Genomic DNA, 24003 nt, shown 5'->3' with positions numbered 1-24003 from the left:
TTAAACTAAGATTTTTATGCACTTTTAGGGCATGTACACTACCGTTCAAAAGTCTTATGATCACCAAGGCTGCACTTATTTGATTAAACAGTAATATTGTGAAATATTATTACAATTTAAAATAACTGCTTTCAATTTTAATATATATTAAAATGTAATTTATTCCTGTGACGGCAAAGCTGAATTTATAGCACGTATTACTCCAATCTTCAGTGTCACTTCAGAAATCATTCTAATATGCTGATTTGCTAACATTTTTTATTTTTATCAGAGTTGAAAACAATTGTTTAATATTTTTTTAGGGAACCGTGATAAATTTTTTCAGGATTCTTTGATGAACAGAAAGTTCAAAAGAACAGCATTTATTTGATGTAGAAATATTTTATAACACCATAAATTACCGTCACTTTTGATCAATTAAATGTATCCTTAATGGATACAAATAATAATTTCTGAAAAAGACAAAAAAATCTTGCTGACCCCAATCTTTTGAATGGTACTGTGTGTTCAGTGCAGTAGATAGATGATGTTAAACATTAGACAATATGCAATTTGCATGTTTATGTGCATCATAAGATGGCACAGATTTATCTACCTTGAGATATTGATGTTTACTATTTCATATTGTGACTGACAACGTTCATTTGGAGGTGAAAGTATCATCATGTTACAGCCATTGAGCATAATAAAAGCAGTTTTCTACATGCAAATGGTCCAATAACCCCTTAAGATTTTAAGATTTAACCCCCTAAAACTTTTCTTTACGCATGTTTTTGGCTCAAATTAGTGGCAATAACATAAAACTGACAGGCTGTGATCAGGTATAAGGCTATAATCATGTTTAAACATGCCAGGTGATTCTGAGTGAGCTAGTATAGCCTTTGTGTAACTTTGTCCTGTTATTAGTAGTAGTTCACTCAGACCTTTTACATGACTAATGTAGGCAAACTTCTGTTTCTGGGTCCTCATAGAGATGGATGCTGTACTTTGAAATCTACAAGGTCAATCACAGTGGGTCTGACCAGCCCCCTTTCTTTTCTTCCAGCAGGTTGTAAAGCCATTAATGCATCAAGGCTTTCGTTCACCGTTAGACCTCAAAGTGCGAGCCCCTCTCTCTCTTTAGTCTTTGGTTAAGATCAGGGGGGCGAGGTCTCCTTGTTCTCAAATGAACCATGTACTGTCTCTGGACTGCAAGATTCGGACATATTCTACTACACTACTTTGTCTTACACTTATGGATTATTAATACAGCAGCAGGTGCAAATGTTAAGGTAAATCGCGTTCGTTTTTGTATATATCGCTGTGAAGCACTCTTTGGGCTTGAAGTCGTATGCTTGATCTACTAACGCTGGTTTGAATAAGCGCTCAGTTAGAAATGCCGGTTACAATGCGGGAAGCGAGAAGAGCCTCTGTGGCGGGCGTAACGTCAAACTTTCACACCAAAACACGGTTTTGACCACGTCCAGGAGCACGGCATTGCTCTTTTATAACGCGTTGCGTGCTCATTCGGATTCTGAGATCAAAGCCCAGCTAGAGTTTTTATGTCTGGAATTTCCCAAATTAAAACTGCACATTATTATTACCTTTTTCATCGCGATTTATTAAACCGCACGCACGTTTTGCTCATTCGCGAGCACAATTTTTTAATATTGAAAATGTCTTTTTCACGTGCCATCTGGACTCCGTGCCGGTGACAACTTTTCTTTCTGTTGCATGTTTGAGTCAAGATTGAGTTGATTCGAGGTGAATCTAGTGATGGGAAGTCCGCGACTCATTTCCGTGAATCGGTTCTTTCGAACAAACTGGCAGCTCCAGTAGTAATGAAAAGATTTTTCTTGAACTCTGTCATGGAAACTAGCACCTTAATTAAACAATTTAATGATAAATTAAAAAAGGAATTTATACCTGTTTGATAATACGTAGGACCAGCGGTTTGGAAAGGATGAATGGATGATTCAGCTGCGGGCGCCATCTTCAGGTCAGACGTGCAAATTCATTCGGCGCGCGACTTTCACAGTGCATTATGGGTATTCTGTAGCCTTTGATTGTTATTTGTTGTACGCTCATTTTTGCGGTGCATTATGGGATTGAATGAGTGCTCTCGATAACCTTCCACTACAAATGGCCTCAAAAAATGCGCCCTATTTAAAGGTGCGAAGTGTAAATTTTAGTAGGATCTATTGACAGAAATGCAATATAACTATGTTTTCAGTGGTGTATAAACACCTTACATAATGAACCGTTATGTTTTTGTGACCTTAGAATGAGCCATTTCTATCTACATACACCGCGGGTCCCCTTACATGTTAAGTCGCCATTTTGCGCCGACATGTTTCTACAGTAGCCCTAACCGGACAAACTGCTCTACAGAGTGCATTTGCTTGACTGGCTACTCTCTTCTGTCTCAGACGACTACATCTTTGTCCTGTGTTGGCCACCGTAGCTTCTCTATATAGCAATTCGTAACCTCACCGCTAGATAAAATTTACACACCGCACCTTTAAGGGTATAGGGGACAATTTGGACACAGCCTTAGTTTCAAAGCGCCTTATTAAAAGACTGATTTAGTCGACATATAAATATGTCACCGCGCAGTTCCGTTATCCTGTTTACATGTTGCAAGTTTACATAGGCTATTGCTGTTTTATTTTCGTCTGTCCAGTTTATTTTCTTAAAGACATGATTCAGTGGCAAAAGTCATTTAGATCGTAAATATAATTTGCATACTAAACTGGTTCAAATTAATTTACATCACTCGGCTGAAAAAGGATTTTCGAGAACTCGAGAACAGCTGATTCAGTCTGATTCGTGATGGAATGGTTTAAACAGGATTTGTAACAGGTTTTTCTACAGATTCACTAAAAAGATCCGAATCAACAATTCGTTCACGAATCAGACACAAAGTAAAGCTTTTTGTCCTGCTATGGTTGTCCATAAATAGAGCATTGTCATTCGCTCAGTTCAGTTGTTTGGTCTAACATTTATGGGCGTTATAGTCATAGCCAACATGCTGTTTGAAAGTAATACTATTGCTACAAAAGATGTTTTGATGCTCAGTTCGGTGTGTTAATAACCAGTTCGACCTGACCGGCGCCGTGTTCTAGCATCAGCAGACTAAACTCAAATAAAGTGACATTTCGAAACTCATCAGGCCCATATGGTCTCCCTAGGGGGTCTCCATTTTAGGACTGCATTAGAAAGTGGGGAAAAGTCTATTGTCTATTTAGAATCTAAACATCTACAGGGCATTCAGATAAAAAACATATGGGCATGCAGACTCTTGTTTGGACAAGATCCCCTTAAGATCCCCTGCGTTTGGGGCGGGGGACACTGGAGTGGCTCTAGCCAAGCTGTTTGGGTTTGTAGAGGGGGCTGCCAAACCCCCTTACTACAAAACATCCCATGATTACGCATTTCTACAAGCCTGCAGTAATAGTCAGTGTTCTTGCTTTAAGGGTCATATTCTACTGTAATCACGCTTCTAAAGAGAGTCAGTCATTAAAAAGACAGTAAGTACACATCTATGTCAAAATGTCACTTTCAAACAGGTCGATTTCATGCTTAAATATACCATAACTTTCCAAATGTCAGTTGTGGACTGAACAGCGCACTGTTCAGGATGGGTCAACGGGTGCATAGAGCTCTAGGAAGAAAATGGTCTTTGTGTAAATCCTCCTCCTTATACCGAAAATCCAAACGTTGACCATTAAAGCTGGTTTGAGATCAACCATGCTGGGCAGCTCTTCTCTTTGAGAGCTTCACAAGACTTTCCAAGGAGCCGTGCCTGTGCTGTGTTAAAGTTCACTGATGCACGGCTTGAAGAGGAGTGATTAACCTGCTGTCTAGACAACAGGAGTCTGCTTAATTTGCCTACAGTCGCTTGCCCTTTCATCTGGGCCGTTAGGGGGGCTCCATCCACCTTCGTCTCCATCTCTTCCCTAAAACTGCCCTCCACTCATGTCCCTCTCCCTCTTTCTCTTTCTCTCTCTTTCTCATTCAAGTAGCAAAGTCTATCTCACCTTTAATGTCTAGGCTTGTCTTGTTTGTCTGAATTTCATTGTGTGTTTTCCTTAATGTCCTATTTTTTTTCTGCTCTCTATTCTCTCACTGTAAATGCTTGAGTCCAGCATTGGAAACAAGACCTGTGCAACAACAACATTTGACTAATATTAGTGCCTTGATAGTCACGACAGCTTTTATCCACAAGTTACACAGAGACGTGGTTGTATCTGACAATAATTGCCATTGTTTACAGATTTTCCATGTTATCATGCAAGTGTGCAGCAGTGAAGCACTGTGTCTCTGTCTTTGCCAGGACAGCAGTGAGGGGAGGGAGGATTTCCAGAGGCAGCCAGACGAGGTAGCTCAGTGGTGGGGTGAATGGAGCAGCTGGTCCACCTGTTCCCGTACCTGTGGAGGAGGAGTGCGCTCTCAAGAGCGTCACTGTCTGCAGCAGAGGTAAAGCACTCGTCTTAACTAGTACACACATGCTCATTCAGATCCAGCTCACCCGAGGAAAAAAGACCCTCTGAGTCTTTACTAATCAGAAGTGACAGGTCCAAGGTTCTCCACTATGGGTTGAGAGCTGTCAATTTGACCCTGGTCTGAACCCACTTTTCACACCGGGTAATGTCACCCACGATCAACTTGTAGGTAACAAAATTAATTTAATGTTGGATTATTTGGCCCTGAATGCACAGTCTCTCTTTAATGGTTTTACTTAGATTTCATGAACAATTTTGATCTGTAACTGGTTTACATGTAAAGTCAGCATGAAACGGAAGTTGTGGTAGTCTTTTCTTCCTAAACGCCTTCTCAAACAAGAAAAAATGTAGAATGGATGGTTGTGGTTTGTTATTGCTGTGATCTCATGATGTGAGTGACAGGTTGACGTCATCAGAGAAGAGATGTGTCAGCAAAAGGGAGAGGAAGTTATTTTGATTAAAGATTACAAGGGCGCATGAATTTTTTAACATTTTAGTTTATTATTTTCTTCAAAGAAAGAGAGAAAATAATGAACAGTTGTCCCATCTATTGAAGATAAACCTTGTATAAATCAGCGTTTCCCTTCCTCAGCCTATACCAGAACACAGACTAACCCAAGTGAACCCTCACATGAGAAAGGGGGGAAGTGGGAGAGAATTCCCCTTTGACTAATATCCTCCAGAGCACCCAGAGGAATGTCATGTGGAATTAAAATCAATCCACTGGTCCACATGACACAGGGAATTCTGCTCAGAATGACAAACATATTTATAAAATGGCTTTTAGAGCAAATGGTCAAACATTTTGGGGAGATTCCACTGGAGATAAGGGCCCTGGCTGAGCCAGTCCAGCTGGCTCCCATTAGCACTTCCCAGTATGGTGGAGGCAGCGAAAGGTGTGTGTGTGGGGGGAGGGAACGGACGGAGAGAGCTAGAAAGATGAGGAGAATCATGGAGACGTTTAGAGAGATCCTAGTGGCGTATGCTGTGTTTTGGATGCTGGTTACCAGTATGGGATGCTGATGTTCCCAGTTGGGCTATTATTGTTAACTAAAACAAAAATCATTAAAACATTTAATTATTTTTTTTTTTTTAGCTTCACTTCAATGAACAAAAGTTAATAAATATTAGATGAAAAACTTCTAACTAAACGAAAGTTAGAAATGCCTTGGCAACTAACTGAAATAAGTTTGAAATGAAGCACTAAAATTGCCAACTGGAAATAAATACATGCTAAAACTGAACTGAAACTGAAATAAAAACTAACCTAAACTGTATAGTAGTAATATTTAAAAAAAAATGACAAAAGCACAAAATTCTAAAAATTAAACTAAAATTAAAGGTGCTCTAAGTGATGTCACACGTTTTTAGGCCAAAACATTTTTTGTCACATACAGCAAACATCTCCTCACTATCCGCTAGCTGCCAGTCCCCTGAACATACTGTAAAAAAAACACGGTCTCTGTAGTCGCCACAAGCTCCGAAAACGGCAATAAAAACAAACTGGTTCAGCCTGGACCACGAATCATAATAAACATGCTCCAGCCAATAACCGACAAGAATGATTTAAAATGCGCGTTCATGACTGTTTCAGGAAGCACGGATGGGAGGGGGAGGAGGGAGGGTCTAGCTAGCCTCTGTTTTGTTTGACAACACTTCGAACGTCAACAGGAAGTTACTCCACCCAGGATCACCTAGAGCACCTTTAAAATGAAAACTGTAAATAAAAAATAAAAACTCATTCAAAATATTAATAAAAACTATAATAGTATATATATAATACTAAAATAACACTGGTTTCAAACTGAATAAGCACCAGACTAGTGCTAACCAGGATAAACTAGCCTTGACTGGTTTGGTCCAGTACTGGTGTAGGCAGTTTTTTTCAATATGAATGATAGCCAAAAACAATTGAAAACTGAAAAACGCATGACAATTTTCTAGAAATATCGGTACCATATAGGTTATTGCTCCATATTCAAGATTTATTGGTAATGGCTGATATTAGATATTTAATTGTGCAGCTCATTTCCCCTATTTTTACATACATTTTTTAAAACACCAATAACACTGTTAAAGGCACAATATGTAAATTTTCGCCGCTAGAGGTCGCTTATTCAAAATAAAGGTGTAGCTTGATGACGCCTTGATTTCGCGGACTCATGCGAGGTGTTGTCTTCTTCACGTCTACAGCCAGTGGAAAAGAATAGGGACGGGACTCATGTAGAAATCATGTTCATGGATGAGATTATTAATGTTACTGTAGTATGAAGCAGAGCAGGGGAGAGTGCTGTGCGAGCAGAAACAAGGCCGCTGGAGTGATTGCTAATGAGAGACGAGCGTGACACGCCTTGCGAGCAGCAGAACTTTTATTATACCGCATACCACTTTTATGATACCGCAATCATTCCATTTTTTTGTGATGCCTAAATTCACTTGTAGCATTTAAAATGACAGATTTTATAGTGTTGTATTTTATTAAACATTGTTATACTATTTTTTAAGAGAGAATAGTTTAGAATTTTAATATCGTCCGCCATTACACAGTTTCTGTAGATCCTTTCACGAATGAGTAAAAATGTTATGTCTCATCAAGATGGACTTATATGCAGATGAACTGTTTTCAGACTGACGTCGACCCACAACATCAACAGTTCCTTCTGCACTGGACTGTCCAAACAGTATCAGCTGTGTAAAAACCAGGTATGACACAAAGTTTATGAGATCTTCATAAAGATTATTGTGTATAATTAAAGCATGACCTGTAATAATGTGACTGTGTTACTGGGTGGAATACTCCATCCGAGCCAACTGGCATAACTGTGCATTTTTACACATGTTGGCTTGAAGCTTTAATATCTGCAGGCTGTTTGACCTGCTGCCTGGCTCACGAACTGTGTCTTTATTGTTGTCTGGATGTTTGCCTAGCCATGCCCAAACAGCCGAATCAGCTTCAAACAGCACCAGTGCTCTCAATTCAATGCCAAAGCCTTCGGCAGGAAGCACTATGAGTGGGTTCCACTTTATCCGGGTAAAAAACGTCCCTCAGTGTTTGCTTTTTCCAACTCACTCTCTCTCTCTCTCTCTCTCTCTGTGTTTTTTAAAATCACTTTAGTATTCTGAGTTAATTTGCTCTCCTTCTCTGTCTTTCAGCCTTTCGGTGTTCTAGACTCTTCTGAATTTCTTGTCTTGGCCCCTGGCCAGCTCTATTATAGCTCACAGATGCCCCTTTAGGATTATTTCCTCAGCCCATAGTCCCCTATGTACAAAAGAGGCCTCTCAATGCCATAAAGACCTTTTATCTCTAGAGGAATTCTCTTAAGCCTTGATCGTAATGATGTTTTGCTGATGTCACCTCCTGTTCAGATGATTACATCAACATCTCCAATAAGCCATGTGACCTCCAGTGCACCACAACCACAGGAGAAAGGCAGCTGCTGGTGCCTGCCCACGACGGGACATTCTGCAGGGACGGCATCTACCAGGGTGTTTGCATCGAGGGCCAGTGTCAGGTGTGTCAGAATAATGTTTGGTGCAAATATTATTTCAAGCTTTAAGAAGCCATGTCCTGAAAGGTGAGAAGAGCACATTAATGCTATATTTAGGATGCTTGACATTCTAGCAAAGCTGTTTTTATTTTTTAACATTTTTTATTGGTTGATAGCATTGGATCTCTTTTGTGTAGAAATCGTTAATAAGTTCACACTTATTGATTTATTTATTTACACTAATTTATTCTAAATGATTATAAAAGCCAGACACGGACACATTAAATCTGTTGAGCTAAAATTTCTATTTTATTATTAGTATATAACTGAACTGTAAAATAAAGTGCTACCATAAAATTAATGTAAACATACACTATGTAACTTTTGTCCCTCTAACTGTTAAAAAACAAAACGGCATGCATTTTTTTGCAAAAGAACATTGTTTTGGTTGTGCTTCAGCTCTGTGCGACTGTGCTGATGAATATGGCACCTGTGAACACATGGAAATCCAAAAATATTGTCATCTGACCATGTAAATGCAATATTTTATGCTGTTGTTTTGATTAATTGGAAACATATTTTTTAAATTAATGATGTTACAAAAGTTGTTATCATGACAATTGCTTGTTTTTTATAACTGATATTTTGGCCAAAGAGAGAGAGAGAGAGAGAGAGAGAATATCCTACTGCGCATAAAAACACACAAAAAAGTCAAACAAATCATTTGCTACACATGTGTTTAGGTATCACAACATTATCATATAAAGAATGAAAATTGGAAATTCATTTTAGCATTTCTAGAGATTATATTTAACAGTGTTATTATGTTATTAGTGATTTTGAAGCGTGACCTAATGGGATAGAGATCAGAGATAGGGATCAGGTTTAAGCTCTTTGGTGTCATAAAGTGATCACTGTTGCCTTGTGTTTGTGAGATCATGTTCAGTGCTAACTATTCTGTTGTCTTGGTTGCAGGTGGTAGGGTGTGATGGGAAATTGTATTCCAGTAAAACCATAGATAAATGTGGAGTCTGTGGTGGAAACGGTGGTTCTTGTTATCGTGTCTCAGGATCTTACCGGAAAGGGATCACACAGTTAGGTATACCTTACGTTAGCATTGAGGGTTGATTAGACCATCTCTGGTCAATTTTGTTTCCTTTTATCTATGCTCTTAATAAATTAAAGGGATAGTTCACCTAAAAATGAAAATTCTGTCTTCATTTACTCACCTTCATGTTCTTCCAAACTTGTATGAATTTCTCTCTTCTGCAGAGCACAAATAAAAGATATTTTGAAGAATGTTGGTTACCAAACAGCTTTGGTTCCCATTGTATTTTTTGTCCAGTCAGTGGGAACCCAAACTGTTTGGTTACAAACATTCTTCAAAATATCTTCTTTTATGTTCTACAGAACAAAGAAACTCATAGGGGTTTGGAATGACATTGGTGTGAGTTAATAATGACAGAATTATTGTTTATGGATGGACTATCCCTTAATGAAGATGTTTCATCTGACACAGTCATTAAACACAAGCATTATTTTAATGATAAATAATTTAAAATGTATTCATTTGTCTTTGTGTTTTTAGGATATGTGTTCATAACCAATATACCAGTTGGTGCCACTGATATCCAAATCATAGAGCGACGGAAAACTGAAAATATTTTGGGTAAGGGTTTCACCGTTGTATCAGTCAAAATTCTGGTGGGCAAAGAGAACAATAAAGAGTTATTAAATTTATCTTTCATCATCTTCCAGCTCTGTCTGATGAAGCTGGTCACTTCTTCTTCAATGGGAACAGTGTGATTGACAATCCACAGAACTTCCATGTTGCTGGGACAGTCTTTAAGTATAGGAGGCCGGCTAACCTCTTCTCTGATGGCTTTGAGTACATCATGGCTCAGGGTCCCACCCATCAGGCCCTGAATGTCATGGTAGGTATATAGGTATGTAAAATCACAACCATGTTTTTTTATTTTATATCATATGTGATCGTCTGATAATATCTCAGACAGTTTGTAGTATGTGGTATTAAAGACAATTAATATTTAGTAATATTTAACTGCACTGACACTATCAAATGAGAACAAAATTTGAATAATGCTGGATAATGACTGTAACTTTGCAACATCAGCACTGTTATTGAACCGAAATGAATCAACACTTGAGCTGAATAATGACACTGTTGTCTTCAGTAGAGCTGCTTATTGCTGAATTGAGCTGGTTTCATAATTGATAAGCTTTGCAACATCGACAAGTTATTGAATTGAACTGAAACAACACTGAACTAAATTGAGCTGAATAATGATTATCTTCTGTAGAGCTGTTTTACAGCTGAAATTGATGAACTGTACAACATTAAAGGTGCCCAAGAATGCCTTAGAAGTCTAAGGTGTCTCCTGAATGTGTCTGTGAAGTTTCAGCTCAAAATACACCATAGATTTTTTTAAATTAATTTGTTTAACTGCCTATTTTGGGGGCATCATTAACTATGCACTGATTTTTTCAGCACGCCACCCCTTTAATTCGCGTGCTCCCTGCCACACGAGCTCTTGATTATATCACAGCACATTTACAAAGTTCACACAGCTAATATAACCCTCAAATGGATCTTTACAAGATGTTCGTCGTGCATGCTGTATGCATGCTTCGAATTATGTGAGTAAAGTATTTATTTTGATGTTTATATTTGATTCTCTATGAGTTTGAGGCTGTGCTCCGTGGCTAACGGCTAATGCTACACTTTTGGAGAGATTTATAAAGAATGAAGTTGTGTTTATGAATTATACAGACTGCAAGTGTTTAAAAATGAAAATAGCGATGGCTCTTGTCTCTGTGAATTCAGTAAGAAATGATGGTAACTTTAACCTCATATAAGAGTACATTAGCAACATGCTAACGAAACATTTAGATAGACAATTTACAAATATCACTAAAAATATCATGCTATCATGGATCATGTCAGTTATTATTGCTCCATCTGCCATTTTCGCTGTTGTTCTTGCTTGCTTACCTAGTCTGTTGATTCACCTGTGCAGATCCAGACATTACTGGCTGCCTTTGTCTAATGCCTTTCATAATGTTGGGAACATGGGCTGGCATATGCAAATATTGGGGCGTACACCCCGACTGTTACGTAACAGTCGGTGTTACGTTGAGATCCGCGTGTTTTCCGGAAGTCTTTTAAACAAATGAGATTTACATAAGAAAGAGAAAGCAATGGAGTTTGAAACTCAATGTATGTCTTTTCCATGTACTGAACTCTTGTTATTCAACTATGCCGAGGTAAATTCAAATTTTGAATCTAGGGCACCTTTAACACTGTTATTTCCTGTTTATTAATGTGAAGCTGCTTTGAAACAATCTATAAAGCAATAATAAATGTGACTTTTTTCAAGTTGATAGTCTGTTTATTGTTTATGTGCAGTATTACAACCTCAATGGAAAGATGGCTCACATCACATACGAGTACACAGTTCCTCGAGCTGCGGAGCTGAGGGCAGCACCTCCTATGGCCTCCACCCCTGAGCAACCTCAAATAAGCAACCTGATGTCAAAGACATCCAAAGACCCTTCACCGGCAGAGCAGAAGGTTAACACGTCCTCTACGGAGCTCTCCTCCACTCATAATGAAATCGAGGCTCGTAAGGAATATGGAAAGAAAGACAATCAGAGCACTTCTTTGGTAGCCCAAGATAATGATGAGGTGCATGTGGGCCATGAGGAGCTGTTGTGGGGACTTCAGGCCTCTGTAAACTTCAGTGAGCTCCCTGGTCTGGTGTTGTTTAGACCTGCCAGTGAGGTCCTCCAGAACGAGCTTGATGATGAAATGCACCATCTTGAGGCACAAGGCAGTTTTGGTAAGTCATTTTTAGGGGGAAACATTTTGGGTTTGTTCATTGGCATTTCATGTCGCTTTCACATTAGAGGTTTTGGTGCAGACATTTATGTAAAAGCTGTTTTGCTTGGGACTTGCCCTTGGGTCTTTCATCTTTTGTTGCGGGGTGATGGTGAAAAACAGTTGTAGTTCATACTCAAGGTGATTTATCAAGTATAAGTATTTAGCAAACATAATCTGAATCAACATTCAATAAGAAAGCCAGGAGGGCAATGAAATTTGGTTTTAAACTTAAGTAATTGTACAGAGTGTGAAACATCATATAAGTGCCTATATATTTTATGCATACACTGTAACGAAAAAAAATATGTTTTGAAAAATAATTATATTGCAATAAATGCTGTATAATAATTATATTAAAACTAATTCTGATTAATTGTATTACTGTTTTGACAGATGTAGTTAGAGTTTAGAAACATGCTAAAATAGTTTTTTTACTTTATTAACTTAAGTATGAAAAGCGTTATTTTTCTACAGTACAATTATATACACTACCTTTCAAAAGATTGGGGTCAGTAAGATTTTTTTGTAAGTAAGTAAGATGTTTTTGAAAGAAGACTCTTATGCTCACCAAGGATGCATTTATTTGTATTTTATTAAAATACACATGGTATACACATTAATATTTTGCAATATTATTACATTTCAAAATAACTTTTTTAATTTTAATATATTTAAAATAAATCATTTATTCCTATGAAGCTGGACTGCAGTCTTCAGTGTCACATGATCCTTCAGAAATCATTATAATTTGTTATTATTTTCAATGTTGAAAACAGTTTTTGTGGAAACCGTGATACATTCACTCTAAAAAATGCTGGGTTGTTTCAACCCAAATTTGGCTCAAATATGGACAAACCCAACCATTTAATTAAAAATGTTAACCCAACGGCTGAGTTTGTCTATATTTGACTCATCATTTCTTAGAGCGTTGTTTTCTTTGATAAATAGAAAGTTCAAAAGAACAGCATTTATTTGAAAATAATATTAAAATAAAATAAATGCCTTTACTGCATTTTTGATCAATTTAATCCTTCCTTGCTAAAGAAAAGTAAATATTTCTTTCAAAAAACCGACCCCAGACTTTTAAAGGGGGGTGTATATTTTATTATTTAAAGGTGCCATCGAACGTTTTTTTACAAGATGTAATATAAGTCTAAGTTTTCCCCTGAATGTGTCTGTGAAGTTTCAGCTCAAAATACCCCATAGATTTTTTTTAATACATTTTTTTAACTGCCTATTTTGGGGCATCATTAAATATGAGTCGATTTATGCTGTGCGGCCCCTTTAAATCTCGTGCTCTCCACCCACGGAGCTCGCGCTTACCTTAAACAGTGCCTAAACAAAGTTTACACAGCTAATATAACCCTCAAATGGATCTTTACAAAGTGTTCGTCATGCATGCGGCGGATTATGTGAGTATTGTATACTGTTAAATTGTTTACATTGATTCTGAATGAATTTGAGGCTGTGCTCCGTGGCTAATGGCTAATGCTACACTGTTGGAGAGATTTATAAAGAATGAAGTAGTGTTTATGAATTATACAGTCTGCAAGTGTTTCATAATGAAAATAGCGACGGCTCTTGTCTCCGTGAATACAGTAAGAAACGATGGTAACTTTAACCACATTTAACAGTACATTAGCAACATGCTAATGAAACATTTAGAAAGACAATTTACAAATATCACTAAAAATATCATGTTATCATGGATCATGTCAGTTATTATTGCTCCATCTGCCATTTTTCGCTATTGTTCTTGCTTGCTTACCTAGTCTGATGATTCGGCTGTGCAGATCCAGACGTTAATACTGGCTGCCCTTGTGTAATGCCTTTCATAGTGTTGGAAACATGTGCTGGCATATGCAAATATTGGGGGCGTACACCCCGACTGTTACGCAACAGTCTGTGTTATGTTGAGATTCGCCTGTTCTTCAATTCAATTCAATTTTTCATTCGAGGACACCTTTAAATACAGTACATTTTTCTATAATACATTCTGTTTAAGTAACTGAAAAATATCCAAATTGTCAAGTGCACATACTGTAAATATTGCATGTGAACAGAACTTTTATAAGATAAAGGAAATCTAATCATGGACTAATTAACCATGCTTTGCTGTTGTCCAGGCCCTGATTCCAACTTGATTGATGGTGATTCGTCTAGTTCCAGTGATTCCAATCACACCTCTATGCCAGTTCTAAAGAGTCTCTTCTATGATGGGGCGTCATGGCCCTCAGGCTCCAGACAGCCCTGTAAAGACGGTTCTGCACTCTCAGGTTGTGCCATAATCAAGCTCAACTCCAGCTCTTCACTGGACAACAGCCTGACACTGGAGATTTACCCGGGCAGCCTGGACATGCACGGTTCAGATGGAGAGCCTCAGTCTGAGCCCAGGACTAATGACTCCACAAACCACCGGTCCAACCTTCTCCAGCTCCACCAGGTGGAGCCAGTGCAGACCCCCCACAGTGAGAGGTCAGACAGAGGGCATATGAGTGGATTGAGCCTTTAAATGAATGCTCTGACATATTTATTGCCATGGTCTGGCTTGAGTTGTTATGAATGGAAATGTGCACCAATCTTTCAAAACATCACTGCATCCTTTCCACAGATGTGCTTGTTAGGGTAGAAAAAAGGTAGAAAGCTTTTTCTTTCCCAGCCTTCAACGTTCTATTCTCAGAGGGCAAGTTAACATGAAATTATGAAAAACAAATGAGTCTTTTCTTAAATTATGGATATTCAGGAACTGAGGGGATTTACATTTTCTGCTGTAGTAACTGTATTGATGATAATGTAGTTCAATGAATCAAATTCTGGTTCAGACTTAAGCAAACATACAAACTGTGAAAGCAACGAAAGTGTCAGGGTGGGTGAATTCAAGGTCTGATGAGTTATGTGCACTCGTTTTAGCCTATGTGCGATAAAACAATAGGCTTTAGTTTTTTTAAAAGTTATAATTTTGGCCTTTCTGGCTTTATTCGATAAGACAGTTTGAATTGAGGCAGGAATCACAAGAACAGGACTGGGAATGGAGCTGGAACTGGAACTAAGTTGACCAATGCCAGTCTTACCTTATTCAGTTAAATGGCATATAAAATCTTGTGGAAATCTCTTAGGCTTATAATTTGTCTTGCCATAATTCAATTTGTCTTGTCATAATTAATTCAAAAGAACTCATTTCTGATTAATTTTCCAAACTACACCAGGATTTTTACATAATTTACATACTTTTCTTTACAAAAACAATGTATTTACTTTACAAAAAGAAAACAATTTACATATTTTGTCTATACTGTATGATAGCATTTAAAGGTCTGTTTCCTTGTTAAAATAGTTGATTTGTATGTTAACTAATGAAAAACATTGTTTTAACACAGTATAAGCTAAATATAGTATATAATATATAATATTGCAGTTGTGTGACAGAAGAAGTTAAAAAAAAATTGAATCAGTCATTTGAACCAGCACTGCTCATGAACTTTTCTTCTTCTGCCTTTTCTCTCTCTCTTTTCTCCTACTCTGGCAGTAATGAGTTTGAGGTGGAATCTCTGGATCATGACATCAGCATGTCCGATATGTACAGATGGAAGGTATCTGCATATGCACCGTGCAGCTCAACATGTACCACAGGTGCAATTACAAGCACACAGAGCATATACACAGGCACTGATACACATTTGCAAACACACAACGAACCTGACCTTATGCTCTGTGTCTATAGGTATAAGCACTTCTTATGCCTTATGTGTGAAGTATGATGGGTCAGAGGTGGATGAGAGCTACTGTGATGCTTTGACCAGGCCGGAGCCCACACATGAGTTCTGCACAGGGAAAGAGTGCCTGCCTAGGTTTGATACTGACACTTCATGCCATTACTTGAGTTGTAATATAATTTGCTATACAGTGAAGTAAATTCTCAGATGCTGTTGATGATAGATCTTAAGTTGGGGTATTCTGTATACTGAGGCAGGTGGGAAACTAGTCGCTGGAGCGAGTGTTCGCGGACATGTGGGGAGGGGTTTCAGTTCCGCACGGTGCGCTGCTGGAAAATGATGGCGCCGGGATTTGACAGCTCTGTTTATGATGAGCTGTGTCTGGCTGCGGAGCTGCAGAAGCCCATGACACGGAAAGCCTGCAAGAGCAAAAGCTGCGGCCCGCAGTGGGAGATCTCAGACTGGTCTGAGGTCAGTGTGCACTTTATTTTGAATTTGCATGTGAATCGAATATTAGCTGTCAAAAGTGGTGTATTTCTGCACAGTTAGTTGCATTGATCTCAATTCAGTTTATTTGTATAACGCTTTTCACAATACATATTGCTCCGAAGCAGCTTTAAAGAAAACCCTTGAGCAAAGGAAATACATTTATACTAGTATAACTAGTAATTATTACAGTAATTATACTAGTAATTATTACAGAAATAATATACTTTAAAAGAATATACTTAAGTGTGTATTGAATGTAATGTTTTCAGACACTTAATTGCATGATAATTGGAATTAAATAAAAATGTATTATAGTTTCAATTTATATTAAATGCAATTAGCTGAGCTTTTTTAACCCACTTAAGTACATCTTTTTATGTAATAAGTCATTTCAATTACTTCTATTGTTTTTGAAATATAGTTAAAGTGTACTGACGAATGTACTGACAAACATTTATGGTAAACGAAAATAAACTTTAATGTAATTTCTATTGAAACCTCTATGTTATGCATTTACATATATTTGTAATTACACATTTGTAATGATCAAGTTGCAATTTAGTACATTTAAAATATTAACTTTAAATGTAACATCAAATACAGTTGATAAAATAAAATAAGTTAGTCAACATCATAATAAGTGTGCTTCTTTAAAGCATGATAAAAGTTTATTAAAGCATAATGATTTAAAATGAAGTAAAACTTTGTTAATTTGACATTATTACAAAGTGCACTTTTTAAAAAGTGCACTGAAGTATTTTAATAAGCAGTCATGAATGTGTACTCTTTTTAAGTACACTTAAGTGGTCTTGTATTTTATTAATATTATATTACCTGCAAATACAGCTTTTCTTTTCTTTTCACAAGTTTACATTCAGTACAATTAAGCACACTGTTTATCACAAGGGATGTGCTTTACAAATCCATTGGACCCTTCACATTTCCGGGGGTTGTCATAGTTGGGTAAACATCTATAGCGGTGAATGGTAGATGACAGCAAATATAATTTTTGTATTTGCATTAGCTGTAATAGCAAAAGAAAAAATCCTCAATAGCATTTCCATGACTTTCCAAAAGAGGGAAAAATGTAAAGAAATTGATTACAGCAGTCAGATCATATGTCAAATTTGCCATCACTTTGGAATCCTCCTGACACAATGGACAGACGAATGTGGATAGTCTTTGTTGGACATTATTTCAATGGAACTCTCAACTTCTCGAATGCATGGATCCAATGTTAAGATTGTGAATTTATGGCCTGCTGCTTTTGATATTGTCTCAATTTTCTTAACATCTTAACCTTAAATCTGTTTTTTGTTTTGTTTTGTTTTGTTTTGTAATTTAATTTAATTTATTTTGTCTTCCTTCTGTGTTTGTATTATATTTCTATTTTCTTGAAGTCTACCAGGGGTGGGATGGTTTGGGGTGGGTTCTACATTTGCATAATTGTATTCTTGAATTTCTTTACTTTAAAAAAAAAAGAAAAAAACTCATTAAACAGTTGTTAACAAAAAATTTGCCATCACTCCCCACTCCCCTTTGTATCAGAAACGAAACACCCTCACAGCAGCGTTATTTCGTTTTTTGTCATTTACTGCAAAAGTGTAGAGTTATAAGTGCGTATTACATTTTTTTTGAAAAACGTAACTAGATTTGCGATGTTAATAACTGTGGAAACGCATCATTACAGTCCATGTAAAGGGTCCATAGTGAGCCAAATGTGGCAGTTATCGTAGTGGTTTTCATTCTGATAGTGTTCAGCACGGTGTGGCGGTCGTGGGGTGAGAAGCCGTGAGGTGCGCTGCTCCATGGAGGCCAGATTCTGTAATGAGTCCACCAGACCAGTCAGCCAGAGAGAGTGTGAGGGGCCGCCCTGTGACCGCAGATGGACCGTCTCTGACTGGGGGCCGGTGGGTTTCAGGAAACATCCTGTAAAATATCACATAGAAACTTAAAATAGATTGTCCTTTAAACATGACATTATGTGTCTTTATTTCTCCCTCTCTAAGTGCTCAGGGCCGTGTGGGGAAGGCAGGATGAGACGCTATGTGGTGTGTAAGAATAGTAATGGAAAGGTGATTTCTGATGGGCAGTGTGATCCAGAGCTCAAGCCTCTGGCGGTGCATCCGTGCGGAGACAAAAACTGCCACGCCCACTGGGTGGAGCAAGAGTGGGAACAGGTGAGCTGTACTGCAGTTTATGAATGCTTCCCATCCATCTGCTATGCAGTGTTATTTTAGCATTATTTATATATTATCAATATATTGAGTTTTTTACTGTAGTATTTTGTCTTGAACCTTTCCAGTGTAATGCCACATGTGGCCGTGGGGTGAAGACGCGTCAGGTGGTGTGTGCAGGGCTGGAGGGTGGTGTGTTCAAGGAGTTCCCCGAACGGATATGTGATAGATCCCTCAGACCTGCAGACAGCGCGGCCTGTTTCGAGAGACCCTGCTCCAAGTGGTTCACCACTTCCTGGTCCCAGGTTATTATAGTTTAACTGCTTTACAAACTCTTCTTGTTGAATTTTACATTTTCTTCAGAATTCATGGGTTTCATGCCATGTGCAGCATGTTCATTGGGATGTTTACATATGAGGCACATGCTGTGACAGTGTAGTTCAAAATACTATGTATTACACAAAATGTCATGTGCCAAATGTCATAAAGTCATTAGGGCTGTTGCGATAATCGCAATTTCGTAATATCGCGCTTTTGACGAGCCAACCGCAGAACACTGCAAAAACCGCAGCAACCGCGATATTTGCATGTTTTCTATTTTTTGAAAGGCTATGTCCTTCTCGTTTTACACTTCATACGCGTGTACTAAATATTAAATAAGGTAATAATGATAGCATAATGTGTACCATGGTGGTACACATTTGTACAGAGGCTCCGTAGATTTGCACTAAACAAGCCTAAACAGACAGTGAATGTGAGAGAGATCGACTGAGCGCGTGCGATTACCTGCGTCTGTCCTTCAGGCCGAGACATATATTCGTGAAAAAAAGTTGCCGTGTCCAAGGATAGCGAAATCTCTGCATTAGCATCAAAGCATTACTGGTCAGCTGAGCCTTATAAAGTGGCGCTCAACGTTAAAATGATTTCAATAGCTTGTTTCATTTCATCTCGCTGAATGAATCTGCGTTTTTGAACGTGCAGTTGAATGAACGGTTTAAAGACTCAAAGACAGTCCCTTGCCGCCACCTTGTGTCACAACAATGTAACTGCACTGACTGACAGCCCGTCTAGAACGCGCAGAGATGAGTAACGTTAGTTCTGCTTATACTCGTGAAATATTAGCAGAAAGTCTTGTTTAGTCAGATTCGAGGATCGGAACTAACTATTATACATACAACAATAGCTCTACCATCTTATTGTCAGGTTTATGTTCTGTTTTGTAGACCCTTATTTTGACATTCTCTTTACTTCAATGCTCTATTTAGTTTCGTTATTGAATATGATCTCTCTCTCTCTCTCTCTCTCTCTCTCTCTCTCTCTCTATATATATATATGGCGGTAATACCGCATATCGCGCTATTGAGCCACTCAAAAATACCGCAAGGGAAATTCCTTAACCGCGACAGCCCTAAAAGTCATAATTGTGAGACATATAGTCATGAGAAATGAGGTCTCAGTAACGAGAAATAAAGTCACAATTATGAGAAATCAAGTAGTTGCAATTATGAGACATATAGTCACGTCGTGAAAAATGAAGTCTCAGTTACAAGTAATAAAGTCACGAAGAAAGCAGTTGCAATTGTGAGACATATAGTCACGTCGTGAGAAATGATGTCTCAGTTACAAGAAATAAAGTCACGATGTCAAATCAAGTAGTTGCAATTGTGAGACATATAGTCACGTCGTGAGAAATTACGTCTCAGTTACAAGAAATAAAGTCACATTGATGAGAAATCAAGTGGTTGCAATTGTGAGACATATAGTCACGTCGTGAGAAACGATGTCTCAGTTACAAGAAATAAAGTCACAATGACAAATTAAGTAGTTCCAATTGTGAGACATAGTCATGTCGTGAGAAATGAAGTCTCAGTTACAAGAAATAAAGTCACAATGACAAATTAAGTAGTTCCAATTGTGAGACATAGTCATGTCGTGAGAAATGAAGTCTCAGTTACAAGAAATAAAGTCACAATGATGAGAAATCAAGTAGTTGCATTTGTCTGACAGTCACATCGTGAAAAATGAAGTCTCAGTTACAAAAAATAAAGTCACGAAGAAAGCAGTTGCAATTGTGAGACATATAGTCGCGTCGTGAGAAATGACGTCTCAGTTACAAGAAATAAAGTCACAATGACAAATTAAGTAGTTCCAATTGTGAGACATAGTCACGTTGTGAGAAATGAAGTCTCAGTTACAAGAAATAAAGTCACGATGATGAGAAATCAAGCAGTTGCAATTGTGAGACATATAGTCACATCGTGAAAAATGAAGTCTCAGTTACAAGAAATAAAATCACGAAGAAAGCAGTTGCAATTGTGAGACATATAGTCACGTCGTGAGAAATGACGTCTCAGTTACAAGAAATAAAGTCACAATGATGAGAAATCAAGCAGTTGCAATTGTGAGACATATAGTCGCGTCGTGAGAAATGAAGTCTCAGTTACAAGAAATAAAGTCACGATGTCAAATCAAGTAGTTGCAATTGTGAGACATATAGTCACGTCGTGAGAAATTATGTCTCAGTTACAAGAAATAAAGTCACGATGTCAAATCAAGTGGTTGCAATTGTGAGACATATAGTCACGTCATGAGAAATTACGTCTCAGTTACAAGAAATAAAGTCACAATGATGAGAAATCAAGTAGTTGCAATTGTGAGACATATAGTCACTTCGTGAGAAACGATGTCTCAGTTACAAGAAATAAAGTCACAATGATGAGAAATCAAGTAGTTGCATTTGTCTGACATAGTCACATCGTGAAAAATGAAGTCTCAGTTACAAGAAATAAAGTCACGAAGAAAGCAGTTGCAATTGTGAGACATATAGTCACGTCGTGAGAAATGACGTCTCAGTTACAAGAAATAAAGTCACAATGACAAATTAAGTAGTTCCAATTGTGAGACACAGTCACGTTGTGAGAAATGAAGTCTCAGTTACAAGAAATAAAGTCACGATGATGAGAAATCAAGCAGTTGCAATTGTGAGACATATAGTCATGTCGTGAGAAATGAAGTCTCAGTTACAAGAAATAAAGTCACAATGATGAGAAATCAAGTAGTTGCATTTGTCTGACATAGTCACATCTTGAAAAATGAAGTCTCAGTTACAAGAAATAAAGTCACGAAGAAAGCAGTTGCAATTGTGAGACATATAGTCACGTCGTGAGAAATGACGTCTCAGTTACAAGAAATAAAGTCACAATGACAAATTAAGTAGTTCCAATTGTGAGACATAGTCACGTTGTGAGAAATGAAGTCTCAGTTACAAGAAATAAAGTCACAATGATGAGAAATCAAGCAGTTGCAATTGTGAGACATATAGTCGCGTCGTGAGAAATGAAGTCTCAGTTACAAGAAATAAAGTCACGATGTCAAATCAAGTAGTTGCAATTGTGAGACATATAGTCACGTCGTGAGAAATGAAGTCTCAGTTACAAGAAATAAAGTCACAATGATGAGAAGTAAAACTTTAAATTACAAGAAATTGTGTGATTTAAAGTCACAATTACAAGAAATTAAAGTTGCAATTACAAGAATTTTTTTTTTTTTTTTTGCAGTTTTGAGAAATAAAGTCTCGATTATGAGAAATAATGTCACAGTTCTGTCACTGTCACAAGTTTTGTTGGTGAAATCCAGTCATTTAAATAGGAATCTGCACGATAGGGCGTTTCATGTGAGGGGGTAAAAGTTCCCCACAATTTTAATGCTCATGTACAGGTTCAGGTCATGCAAATTCACCACAATGACCAACAGGCAGCTACTTCTTTTATTTCTGCATGAGGGGTGCTACATGCAGCAAGGACAACAGACCTTTTTTTGCCTGTGGAAAATGAATTTTCCCTAATGTGTCAGCACTTTAAGAAGTACGTCTGTATGGCATCTGATGCACATGACTGTAACCCAGACTAATTACACAGGGCTTCTGTAAGACCAACTTTTTAGAAAATATTTACTTCTGCACATTGCACACATTTGCACAAGTCTGTGATTTCTCTGTTCTAGATAATGGTTAATTAAAATGTTAACCGCTCACACATTAGTATTTGTGTGTGTACCTGTGCCCTGCAGTGCAGTAAGACATGTGGGATTGGAGTGCGTGTGCGAGAGGTCAAGTGTTATCAAGGGGAAGAACTGGGCCATAGCTGTGATTCAACACTGAGACCAGAGGCCAGGCAGAGCTGTGAGGTGCAGCCCTGCACCACTGGACCACCAGGTACTGTTATAGCAAACCACAGCACTACAAATACAAACAAACTGAGGTCTCCAGACCGGCTTGAGATGGCTTAAGCTTGGATACGCACGGCAGATTTTCAACAAGACAGGCCCAGAGAAAATTGAAAAGAAATCCAATCTATCTTTATTTGGAAAGATGCTATAAGGCAGCACCCTGGCAAGGCTGTTATTTGATCATGCCAGTTGTAAGTAGTTTACGCTGTACCTTTTAATGAAACACAGCAATGGGTGCGTGTTAAAACGCTTGGCTCAATTAAAAGCACATGTGGATCTATCTTGGCACAACACAAACTAATTCCTGTGAAATTTAGACCAGATTAATGCTTTGTTGTTTTTAAGCTTTGCAGGGCAAGTGCATCATGCATGTTGTCAATTTGGCAGCCAATTTTGTGTTTTTGGACAGCAGTGACATTCCTTGTTCTCAGTTAGCGATTTAGTAGGGAGAACACGGTACAGACCTGCACTCCCTGGTGTTCAATGAGATCTACTTTAAGCACTTTTCTCGACATCTCTTGAAATCTTAAATTAATTAATGAACTAATTAATGAATGTATTTATTTATTATACAGTTTTGTCCTTATACATGAGAAAAATAAATGTAAATATTTAAATGTATGTATTTATTATATAACTTTCTGTTATTAAACTAGGATTTTTTTAAATGAATGAATGAATTTATTATTATATATTCTTTGCTATAGGTATTTTAACATTTAAAAATAATAAAATAAATAATTTAAATAAATTAATGTATTTATATAATTCAAATTAATGAGAAAATTCATATCATTTATGTCTTTTAAAATTGTCTATTTACTATTTTTTCCCCAGCTGAGGATGCTTGTCAGGATAAAGCGACAGCTAACTGTGCCCTTGTCCTGCGGGTGAAGTTGTGCACTCACTGGTACTACAGGAAGGCCTGCTGTCTGTCCTGCAGGAACAAGAGCCAGTAAAGGCTGTCTGGCTCCTCAACTGTGGCCTTGCAGTTAATGTGAAGACCCTCCTCCACATACTGGACGCACTGAACCCAGAACTGTACCACTGCCTGACCATAGTCCAGCCCTACACCCCTCATTGCTGTCACTCTCTCCTCCATATTGAAAGGTGCTATATCAAAAGGGCACTGGCCCTTAAGTGGTCCTGCAGGGACCTAGTAAAGGCAGCTCCTATAACTGGACTGCAGAGGAGCCGTGGGTCTACTGATGATAGAGACACACTGTCCTCTGATCAAACAACTGTACCGGTTCCTCCTGTGTACTGTAGAAGCCTTGATTCTGCTCTTACACACTTCTAAACACATCGTATGATATATGTACAAAGTTTGTTTGTTTTGTTTTTGTTTGTATTTTGTGTCCACTTTTGATCTAGAAGAAGAAATAAAACTAAGAGTGGTTTTGAGATCTGGGCTGTCTTTTTTCATACATCCAGACTCTTGTGTTCACACATACTGGAAACATTCATGCTTTTGTAATTAACCTGCTAAAGAAGACACTCAGTAGATTATTGCAGAAGTGAAAG

The 24003-nt window shown here is 37.8% G+C and overlaps 1 protein-coding gene across 2 annotated transcripts; it reads left to right on the top strand.

The window, feature by feature from the left end:
* Positions 1 to 504: 504 nt before the first annotated feature.
* Positions 505 to 23883, top strand: si:ch211-267e7.3 (ADAMTS-like protein 2). Of its 2 annotated transcripts, none has more exons than XM_048164624.1 (18): positions 505 to 1271; positions 4316 to 4458; positions 7112 to 7187; positions 7413 to 7515; positions 7851 to 7996; positions 8948 to 9071; positions 9561 to 9641; positions 9731 to 9906; positions 11400 to 11832; positions 14000 to 14348; positions 15400 to 15503; positions 15595 to 15721; positions 15844 to 16057; positions 17830 to 17985; positions 18085 to 18255; positions 18381 to 18557; positions 22321 to 22465; positions 23317 to 23883. In XM_048164624.1, exons 1-18 carry the CDS (start codon positions 1173 to 1175, stop codon positions 23436 to 23438), a joined length of 2946 nt encoding a protein of 981 aa, XP_048020581.1. In that variant the 5' UTR covers positions 505 to 1172; the 3' UTR covers positions 23439 to 23883. The 2 variants fall into 2 exon arrangements, with proteins under 2 accessions (XP_048020581.1, XP_048020582.1); XM_048164625.1 differs by having other exon boundaries at positions 506 to 1271; positions 4321 to 4458.
* Positions 23884 to 24003: the final 120 nt, after the last annotated feature.

Source organism: Megalobrama amblycephala, linkage group LG17, assembly GCF_018812025.1.
Source record: "Megalobrama amblycephala isolate DHTTF-2021 linkage group LG17, ASM1881202v1, whole genome shotgun sequence".
Lineage (NCBI taxonomy): Eukaryota > Metazoa > Chordata > Actinopteri > Cypriniformes > Xenocyprididae > Megalobrama > Megalobrama amblycephala.
This window is presented reverse-complemented; position numbering and strand designations above follow the sequence as displayed.

Bases quoted from the DNA above. Each gene is read 5' to 3' on its own strand.
- si:ch211-267e7.3 (XM_048164624.1), top strand. From the start codon at position 1,173: ATGTACTGTCTCTGGACTGCAAGATTCGGACATATTCTACTACACTAC. The intron at 9,642-9,730 runs GTAAGGGTTTCA...ATCATCTTCCAG, and splicing joins GAAAACTGAAAATATTTTGG to CTCTGTCTGATGAAGCTGGT. The intron at 18,558-22,320 runs GTTATTATAGTT...TGTGCCCTGCAG, and splicing joins TCACCACTTCCTGGTCCCAG to TGCAGTAAGACATGTGGGAT.